General features: G+C 38.3%; 2 protein-coding genes across 2 annotated transcripts; one reads left to right on the top strand and one right to left on the bottom strand.

Moving 5' to 3' along the window:
- Positions 1–2,959: 2,959 nt before the first annotated feature.
- LOC147867223 (Ribosomal protein L34) lies at positions 2,960–4,690 on the top strand. Its single transcript, XM_087315012.1, has 2 exons — positions 2,960–3,161; positions 4,100–4,690. Exons 1-2 carry the CDS (start codon positions 2,999–3,001, stop codon positions 4,357–4,359), a joined length of 423 nt encoding a protein of 140 aa, XP_087171138.1. The 5' UTR covers positions 2,960–2,998; the 3' UTR covers positions 4,360–4,690.
- A 1,064-nt stretch (positions 4,691–5,754) lies between these two features.
- On the bottom strand, positions 5,755–9,914 carry LOC147867222 (vacuolar protein sorting-associated protein 2 homolog 2-like). The gene is made up of 11 exons (XM_087315011.1): positions 9,735–9,914; positions 9,451–9,495; positions 7,976–8,010; positions 7,844–7,894; positions 7,391–7,495; positions 7,006–7,077; positions 6,849–6,920; positions 6,695–6,775; positions 6,469–6,504; positions 6,292–6,347; positions 5,755–5,987 (listed from the first exon to the last, which is right to left on the bottom strand). Exons 1-11 carry the CDS (start codon positions 9,766–9,768, stop codon positions 5,939–5,941), a joined length of 636 nt encoding a protein of 211 aa, XP_087171137.1. The 5' UTR covers positions 9,769–9,914; the 3' UTR covers positions 5,755–5,938.
- Between the last annotated feature and the right edge of the window lie 232 nt (positions 9,915–10,146).

The following is a 10,146-nucleotide window of genomic DNA, read 5'->3' as shown; positions in this document are numbered from 1 at the left end:
GGTGGGCCCATTTTCTCACGCGTTTCGACTTCAAGATTACATATTGACCTGGGAAGCATCAAGGGAAAGCATATGCATTATCACGGCGTTCGTACCTAGCACCGCGTCCCGGCGAGCCAGCTTTTGATAACCAAAAGCAAGTAATCTTGGGACTGGCACGATTGCAAGCAACACAGGTCTTTGGCATGCCCATGGATTCTCATGTTATCAATAGCATATGTGTGGACCTGAAGACAGATGCTTTCGCCCAAGCTATACTAGCACAAATTGATCCCTCTCGAGCGTCATGTTCACAGTCGCAACCACCAGGTACGGACTATCGGCAATTCAAATACCATGATGGATTACTCTTCTTTAAAGAACTTTTGTATGTTCCTAATGGTTCTTGTCGCCTTCGAGTAGTACAAAACTATCATGACACATATACAATTGGGCATTTTGGTAGTACTAAAACATTAGATTTAGTACAACGATCGTTCTGGTGGCCCCGTATGCGACAATTTGTCGAAGATTTTGTTCGGACTTGTGATATATGCTGCAGAGCGAAAATGCCAAGGCATCATCCATATGGTTTATTAGAACCATTAACAATTCCAAGCAAGTCGTGGCAATCCATTACTCTAGACTTCATCACAGATCTTCCAGTCTCTAAGGGGTTCAATGCGATTCTAACAGTGGTAGATCGATATACGAAGATGGCTCATTTCTTACCATGTACTAAGGAAATCTCCAGTGAAGACACTGTCGAAATTGTCATGCGTGAAGTATGTCGGCATCATGGACTTCCCGATAGTATCATCAGCGAGCGTGGACCCCAGTTCGTATCAAAATTCTGGAAGCACCTTTTCAAAATGCTCAAGGTCACTTGTAACCTCTCCTCCGGCTACCACCCACAAACCGACGACCAAGCTGAACGAACCAATCAAACGCTGGAGTAGTATCTGCAGTGCTTTCTCAGCTATCATCAGGATGACTAGGCAAATATTCTCCACTTCGCCGAATTTGCCTATAATAACTCTATCCACGCATCGACTAAAGTTACGTCATTTTATGCTTATACGGGATGTCACCCCCGGTGGTGTGTACTTGAAACCCTCGAGTTGTCCACAAATCCTTCCGCGGAGGATCGTTTTAGAGCGGTTACACAAGATACAAGAGGATTTATCTACTCATCTCCAACAAGCTCAACAAACATACAAGGTTTATGCGGATCGTCATCGATTCCCATCCAGTTTTAACATTGGAGATTGGGTATGGCTACTACGACGACACATCAAGACTACTCGCCCATGCGAGAAGTTGGATTGTCGGCGATTAGGTCCTTTCCGTATTACAGGAAAGATTAATGATGTCGCTTTTCGTCTCGATCTACCTCCGCAACTTCGGATACATCCGGTGTTTCATAGTTCTCTCCTCGAACCCTACCAAGAGAGCACCATCCCAGGACGTATTACACAGCCTCCACCCCCCATCAAGCTTGAAGATGGACGCCATCCTTGTGGACGCCATCCTTGATTCCAAGATTGTTCGCAACAAGCTCTACTATCTAGTCGATTGCCTAGGATATAGTCCCAGCGAGCGTACTTGGGAACCTATAGAGAATGTCACCAATGCTCGTGCTCTTCTTGAAGACTTCCATCGTCAATATCCAAACAAACCAGGTCCTCAATCCAAAACGACTCGTTACACTCGTCGTTTGAAAAGGGGGATAGTGTCATGATATGGCAAGACTCGAACCCATGACCTTATGCTACATGGGTCGAGCTCTTGACCATTAGACCATACATTGTAATACATAGAATATTATTTTCATTTATGTTTTATTATAGAAAATTGATGTATATTCCAAATTTCTCTGGAACATTCTAGAAACTTCAGGAGTATTCCTTAGAACACTATAAAAAGAGGCACAAGGCATTATTTCGAACCAAATCGGTTCAACGCCAGTCTTAAGCCTCCTAGCTATTACTGTACATTCTCTTCACATAATATATATCTTCTCTTATCATCACTCTCTCTCTCTCTCCCTCCCTCCCTCCCTTTCACTCACTCTTTCCTTCTCTCGAGAGTTCTTCACCTCACTTAGTACTAATACTTCTTTTAGTACGAAGTCCTTCTCTGTCTTAATAATACTGTTCCTGACACTCACCAAGCAAATGGATGCAATACTCCAACTTCATGATGCATCGATAGATCTCTTTGTGAACAAGGTCATTTTGCAATGCTAATGTATCATGACATGGGCAAAATGTGGAGGCTCAAGCTCCACACATTAGTATACTATTACATATGTTGCACTTGATTACAAAACCATATTTTTCGTAGAACAAGAAAAAAATGCACCTTGACACATGTTACACATGTTAGAGTTGCACTCTTGCTTCCATACAACTTACTTAGTTCACACTCACATAGATGTGGGGCGGGATGTAGGGGTGCACAAGTGATGAGAGTAGTCGACTATGCATTGTTTGGCCCTAAACAAAGTCTAGGAGTTGGAGTATCAATCATGCTTTGATATAACCTTTTGATGAGAGTCAACTACGTAGTCCCCACATCTTCGCCACAACCTCGATCCTTGGCACGGATATTTCCTCTCGCAATCATGATGATGTTCACTCTCAATCGAGACATTCATTGTAAGTGAAGGTACGAAGCATAGCACCGAGGGCCAGTAAAAAAAGCAACGCACATTCACTCTCTTTTGGTCTCCGAAGACTAGAATAAGATTGATCTTCAAAGAGTTAGAATAAAAATTGACCTCCGAAGACTAGAATAAAATTAACCTCCGAAGACTAGAATAAAATTAACCTCCGAAGACTAGAATTAAATTGACCTCTAAAGACTAGAATAAAAATTGGCCTCGGGAGCTCCTTATAAAAGATGGGGCTATTTCTGTAATTATCAGGAACCATGAGATTAGAGAGAGAGAGAGAGGGAAGTGATGAGAAGCAGTTCATTCCTTATCCCAATCTTTCAGAGAAGCAGCATCTGAGCTATGGCTATGGCGATGTCCATGGGAGTGATGAGGTTAGGAGCTCCTTTGCTTTCTTCGTCTTCGTCTTCTTCTTCGTCTTGTTCCAAAGGCAGGTCTAACTTCCGTCAATCCTCTTCTCCTGTGGCCCGATCCTTCTCATCGCCTTCTTCTTCCTTTTTCTCAGGTATTTCTCTTGTCCTTCGGTTCTAATGGAAATCTATCTTTGCCTATCTGATTAGTGTAGAGGGAGATGTGTCCCAAGGTTTCTTAAGAGAGGGAGAAGGTTTTGAATGTTTCTAAAGAAGAGATGGAGGTTTTAGTGTTTCTGAAGGAAAGAACAAGAGATTCCTAAAAGAAACAAGAAAAGTTAAAAAAAGAAGCATAGATTGTAAGGTTTCTGAAGGAAATTAGAAAATTTTGTAGAATTTCTAAACATTGAGGGTTTCCGAAGACGAAGATCAATATTCTTTGGTTTTGAAGAAAGGAACAGCATTTCAGTGTCGCTGAATTAAAGAAGACGTTTTTTTATTTCTAAATGAAGATCAATTTCAGCATTCTAGAACAAATTTAAGATTTTCTGAACAGAAGACCATGCTGGAGTGTTTTGCGATTGAAAGTAGATGATTAGGGTCTCTGAAGAAAAGAAGAACAACGTGTTAGGGTTTATCGACAAGAAAGCAAAAGAATTTAGGGTTTCTGAACAGAAGAAGAGAACAACGGTTTAGGTTTCCCATGTAAAGAACTACGAATAGTGTTTCTGATCCAAGAACAGCATAGGTTTCAGATTAGTAATATCATGTTAGTTACCAGGAGCAATGTGTGCATAAACTCAAACAAAAGAATAGAAAGATTGCTTATAAGGAATGCAGCCATAAACTTGTTTATGGAGATTTCAACCAACAACCTTAAAAGCTCCAAAACAACATAGGTTTTAGAACAAAGATTTTAGGGTTTTTCAGCAAGAAAAAATATTTTAGGATTTTCTTAACAAAAGAATATGAAGATTTAGGGTTCTAAAAGAACAAAGATGTTTGGATTTCTACACAAAAGAAGTACAAGTATCTTAGGGTTTTCATCAAAATTAGGGTATTTATATGTTTAATTTATTTTGTGAAACAACAGGAAGTTCATTAAGTCCAAGGCTAAATCTCGGATGGGGCAGCGTGTCAACACAAAGGTCTTCTGTGGTGAAAGTCAGGGCAGGAAAGCCGGCCTTGGGTTGCACAAAGAGATCAAGATCAAGGAAATCAATTGCACGGACATCAGGTTTTCGTGTCCGCCTTCGCACGCCTGGTGGCAGAAACATCCTCCGAAGAAGGAGAGCTAAAGGAAGGAAAGTCCTTTGCCCTTGTAGTAACCCTAATAGTGGAAAACGTGCATGATTTTTCCTCTCAAATTTGCACCTCAATTTCCATACCCTCGATGATGATGATGATGATGGGGAGGATATTGTCACCAATAACCTTTGCGATGTAATCGGCATTATGTTTGTTCAACAGTGTTTATCGTCGAGTAATCAATTGGCCTAAAGTTTATTAGAACTACCTTCTATCTAGGGTTACCTTGTTTTTTCTTGATCGTTTCTTTTGTTTTTCATTTATTGCAACTCAAAATGTTCAAAAATTTGAATTGACTTTAACAGGCTTGTATTATTAATTGGAGCAACTGAGAGAAGCTATTCAAAGATAGAAAGAAATGCTTTAGTTTTAATAACCAGTGTACTAATTCTTTGCTTAAAGGTAGATAGATTTCATGTTTGTAAATTAAACCAATGAAAAAGTACATGCAGAATAACCCTAGTGCAGTTCTATGGGCATTTGAGCAGCTTTTAATGTCCTGTGGCATGATATAATGTAAAGATATGGTGATTTTGAGACATGCGGATGGCTTTAAGGCTGTAGCAACAATGCAGTAATGATAAATCATTTTCCTATTTGGATTAGACGGAATGATTTTCTATCTGATGAATATTATAACAGGGGTTTGTCACAGCTGGAGTTCAAAAAACTGGTGTTCTTTAGCAACACCCATCTATGGGCATTTGAGCAGCTTTTTATGTCCTGTGGCATGATATAGTGTAAAGATATGGTGATTTTGAGACATGCGGATGGCTTTAAGGCTGTAGCAAAAATGCAGTAATGATAAATCATTTTCCTACTTGCATTAGACGGAATGATTTTCTATCTGATGAATATTATAACAGGGGTTTGTCACAGCTAGAGTTCAAAAAACTGGTGTTTAGCTTTTGAGGCCAATGGTCACACTGATTGTTCAACTGTAACCTCACCTTTACATGACTCATGCAACAGATGCCCACCGTTTATAGAATGCTAAGACAATCAACACCATTGTTCACCCAAACTACAAAAGTCTCTTAAATGAGTTGCTTAAATATGAATGGTTGTAGGAAATTTGATAGAAGAATGGGGGCTTGGAACCATCCAGCATCCAAAGGATAAATGAGGGATAAGCTTAGATGCATTGTAGCATCAAAAACTTCTTTAACTGTAGTTTTGAGGTGTGAGAAAGAGAGTACAAGTATGGAGTTTTCATTTACTATAGATGAGACAATAGAAGGTTCTCATCACACATTCACTGTTAAGGTGGAAAAAGAGCATTCTAGACAACAATATGTGAAACAGGCTTGCCAACTGAAATAGCTAGCAGATGTTTGAATTGATAGTATCTCCAAAGCGATTTGATTTTCATACAATCACCTTCACGACCCAATTGATTAGCACTGAAACTTGTATGTAATATCACCAGAATGCACTATATTAAAGAGTAACTTTCGATAGAATACAATCATATAATCCTCATACACCAGACGGTCATACCAAGTAAAATAGCCTGCAACCATCCTCAAGTTATGATGTCTGCCACTGTGTATTTGGGGCTTATAAATATACAAATTGATGGGTGAATTGTTGGAATTCAAAACTCGTTGCATTGTGGGGGCAATTAGGTTCGTAATGCGGCGAGTCTATCCTCAAGGTCGCCAATCTTGGAGCTGCACAAGATTATGGTTTGATATAAATATAAACAGAAAATAATAAATATTAATTTATGTATGTCTGGTTTCTTCACTTAATAGGGTCTCCAATTGCAATATGGTACTTGTGGCTTAAAGAGGAAGGGCATTACCCACTAGGTTAACTCACATTCTCTCCATGAACGATATAATGCCAATTCCTCAACTATCACTTATTTTTACACAAAAATGTATTGAAGATTGTCTCAACCAGCATGTGCCTCTAAACACTAACTTGAAATCCACACACACTAACTTCAAGATTTTTCTTGACCAAATTTACCTGCTTGCCACTTGACTACCCTTGTTGGAAAGCCTTGCTTTCGGGGCTGAAGACAACTGCAACAGATTCCACATGGAAATATTTATGTCTTTCATTGATTTGCATAGCATATACGTGGAAGAAAATGATAGAAAATAATATCCTTTACATCCAAAATAAGATCTAAATTGGACATACCTGAGCAGCAAAGTCAACCCCTATTTCATCAAGAACCTATAAAGATAAAACCGATGCTATTTTGTAAACAAATATACAAACAATATGATTTTTAAATTTTAAGTATACATCACTCAGTGAATTAGGATCGTAAACAGTAGTATAAAAATGATACTATTTTGTAAGTAACCATCTCTTAATGCAATGGAATGTTGCTAATATATATAGACTATATTTTGATAGCTACCTGACTTGTCAGGTCTTCTGTTTCCTCTTCAGCATCATCATCATCAAGAGCATCATTAATGGAATCCCCCATCATTTCTGTCTGCAAAAGGTAGCGCTCATTTCATATGTGATATTTGAGATTTCATTACAGTAAAACAAAAAATTATGCTTACCGTCATATCCATCTGCGCGGATTGCTTTTGAAATTCTTGTATTATCTTAGCTTGCTTTGTTGGTTCCATTTTCTACAAAACGTGTGGAGGTGCTTTCCTTTATAAAGCAGTGAATGCTAAAACACTGTTGAAACTGAAATAAACTGACATAGTAAACCTTATTCATGGCCTCCATAGCCTTGGATGCACTCTTTATGGCACCTCCAACAGCTGTATTGGCGTACATAGCCTGTAAATAATCAACACAGAGAGAATTAGCAGTACTAAAGGAACCAAGACATTAAATACTAAAGCACTATGTGAGGGCATTAGCTTTATAAATCATGCAAGAGACTTTATAAGTCCCACTGCTTATTGCTTACAATTCACAAAGTAATGGTGTGTTTTTGATAAATCTTTTGTTATATTGGATTCAAGTCTCAAGCAACAGGTTTGATATGGTGAATTTAATAGCATTGCCCTTTACGCCAATTATTGCAACTGCAAGATTTACAGTAAGCACACTACACATTTTGAGAAGGATTAACGAGAAGGGTACCCACCTGAGTATGTGTTGCAACACCCCGCACCTGAGCTCGACTGCCCTGAAGCTTCGCAATCTGTTGCCGAAGCCGAATCAATTCTCTAGCTAATATTTTAGTTGCAGCCTGCATGAGGGACACTTCATACACAGAGAGAGAGAGCAATAGTGAAATGAAATGAAATTATTGTTTACCATCTACAAAAGCCACAACGACCTCTGAGACAAAAGTTACAGGCATAATCTAATACATGATACAAATGTAAGATATAATCAAAAGAAGACGATAACACACAACTGCGAAAACTCCATTTCAGTACAAGTTACAAAGTACATGGATAGAGACCCAAATATCATTATAACATTATTGGAATGCTACTTCCTTTCAGTACAAGTTACAAACTACATGGATGGAGATGCAAATATCATTACAACATTATTGGAATGCTTCAGAGGGACATAGAGAGAGCCTCACCTCATTGCCTGTCTTTGCAGTTTTCTTTATTTCGGCAAGGAGTTTCTTCTCCTGGAGTAATAATTGAATTTTAGCACTTCCACATATAAATGAGTTGAATCCAGATTCCAAATGTCTATTCACAGAACCTACCTCCATTTGCAGGGTTGCAATTTCACGCTCAATCCCTGCAAAAGTAATTGTCAACATTTCAGCAAACAAAAATCATCTGAATGAGTTCAACCATTCATATGCAGAATTTATCATATGAGGAGCAATTTGCATAATGTAACTTATTGTAAATTCGGTTTATGTTATTGTTCATGTCATTTGCGCAAGTTGAGATGCTATCACATATTATTTTAACAATCATAGATGTCATGTAAATGAATGAGAAGAACATTGTGATTTGATTCTCCATCTGCTTCTATCTATGATAACCAATTGATTCATAATTGCCTCCCTATCTTGATCCCCATCTATGACAAGGAATCAAACCAACCTTTGGGCTTATGAACAGTAAGATTATGCATAGCTATATGAAAGGGGTCCAAATCATCGTATTAGCTTGTGAGAAGTAAAATCCTCAAGGTAACATGATTAAATGTTTTAGACAAGATCTTTGCCAGTAGAAACTTCACATTTTGCCAACAGGACCACTGAATTAATATATATAAACCTTCATGAGGAGGCAAAGTTAAGACTAGAGATAGGCCCATTTGCATGTGAACAGACGTGATACCTATGGCTTCAATACTGCCCCTATGACTTAGGAATAAAATAAAGAAGCATACACAAAGGGTCAGTAGAGTCTAAGCCAAGGGTTTTATAGATATATAAAAGGTTAGCCACCCTCCTGTGTATGTTTGTATATTATGTTTATTTTCCATCCATACTTGTCGTGGTGGTTTGCTCAAGCTACCTTGTTTATGCGCCCCTAGTATGAGGTTCACGCAAGACCCTCATTCTTGCATTGTAGAAAATGAATTTAAGGTGGTAGTTAAATGGATTCAAAGTCCAAATGCAAATGAGCTTTTACAAAGAATGTAACATTAGAACTATTGGTTTTGTTTGATAGTCGAATCCACATGCATAAACTCTACTGTTACAATATCACATTGATGCATTTTACTTAATTGTAATTTTTAACAGAAATGCTTCAACATCATGCATGCAGTGGTTTCGAGAGTACCCTTCTATGTAACCTGACTGAGGTTCACTATGTAAATGCATAGAGTGGTTCAAGCATATCATTCTAAGAAATCTAGTTAAGGTTCCCTAACTCAATTTTATATGATGGTCTTGCTGGTACCATTCTAAGAAATTTGATTATGGTTCACTACCTAAGAGCATTTAGGGGTTTCATGTGTAACATTCTAAGAAACTTAATTTAGGTTTACTACCTAAGTGCATTTAATGGTTTCCTGAGTACCAATCTAACAGACTTGATACTTACGGTGCAATATGAAGAAGTAAATACAACCACGGATTAGATTTAAACTTGATTAAGGTTGCATTCTTCAAGAAAGGAACTACAACCATGGATCATGGTTAGCTCTACAAGTTCAAGCACACACATTTGGAAGGAAAACAGTTGAAAAGCTGTTAGAAATAACAAAACCTCTCACCTCTGGCAGCAACAGCCATTTCCTTCTTGCTATCTTTTAAAGCATCTGTCAAGGAGAAAGAAAATATATTCCAATCAAAAGTTCTTACAGCATCAAGGAAGGAAAAAAAACATGTACATGATAAGCCATAGATCTATGAAGTCCGACCTTCACATTGTGTCAAAAATCATGAACAGAGAAATACACTTCCAGATGCACATAACGTAATCAGTGCGAGACAAATACAAAAAGATGAAGGAGATAGAAAGAGATGAAGGAGATAGAAAGAAATGAAGGAGAGAGACCTTTTGCAGTTGTTTTCTTCCTGAAGATATTCATGGCGATCCTGAGACTTAGAGACAGAACTGATGAGCGTCCTCCGTGTCCTTAAGGAAGAAGAAGAAGAAGAAGATAGAATGTTTCGTTGCAGGGATCTGTTAATTTCTGTATTCTTCTTCTTCTTCTGATGGTGAGGATCAGAGAAGGGGAGGAGAAAGAAAGGAATTATTTGGGTGTGTGTGTGTGATGTGATGGGCGATGATTATGATGATGACGATACATATACATACAGAGGGGTGGGTCATCATCATTTTTCTTTGGTTTTTGGTATCTTCGTGTGAAGAGAGCGGAAAAGAGAGGCCAAGCCAAAAAGAAGGAGCTTCCAAACCGATGGAATGCAATGGAAAGCAATTGAATGGAATGGAATTGGATGTATCA

The sequence above is a fragment of the Azolla caroliniana genome, unplaced genomic scaffold (assembly GCF_043228905.1).
Source record: "Azolla caroliniana isolate FFs.n. ecotype wild unplaced genomic scaffold, voAzoCaro1.0.p SCAF_2, whole genome shotgun sequence".
Taxonomy (NCBI): Eukaryota; Viridiplantae; Streptophyta; class Polypodiopsida; order Salviniales; family Salviniaceae; genus Azolla; species Azolla caroliniana.
The sequence above is the reverse complement of the archived record's forward strand: the minus strand, read 5'-3'. Positions and strand labels throughout refer to the sequence as shown.

What these genes read in the sequence shown, in the direction of transcription:
- LOC147867223 (XM_087315012.1), top strand. Translation starts at nt 2,999, where the DNA reads ATGGCTATGGCGATGTCCATGGGAGTGATGAGGTTAGGAGCTCCTTTG. An exon ending in TTCTTCTTCCTTTTTCTCAG is followed by an intron (nt 3,162 to 4,099) that starts GTATTTCTCTTG and finishes GTGAAACAACAG; the next exon opens with GAAGTTCATTAAGTCCAAGG.
- LOC147867222 (XM_087315011.1), bottom strand. Translation starts at nt 9,768, where the DNA reads ATGAATATCTTCAGGAAGAAAACAACTGCAAAAG. An exon ending in GTGTTGCAACACATACTCAG is followed by an intron (nt 7,078 to 7,390) that starts GTGGGTACCCTT and finishes GATTATTTACAG; the next exon opens with GCTATGTACGCCAATACAGC. An exon ending in CCGCGCAGATGGATATGACG is followed by an intron (nt 6,776 to 6,848) that starts GTAAGCATAATT and finishes TACCTTTTGCAG; the next exon opens with ACAGAAATGATGGGGGATTC.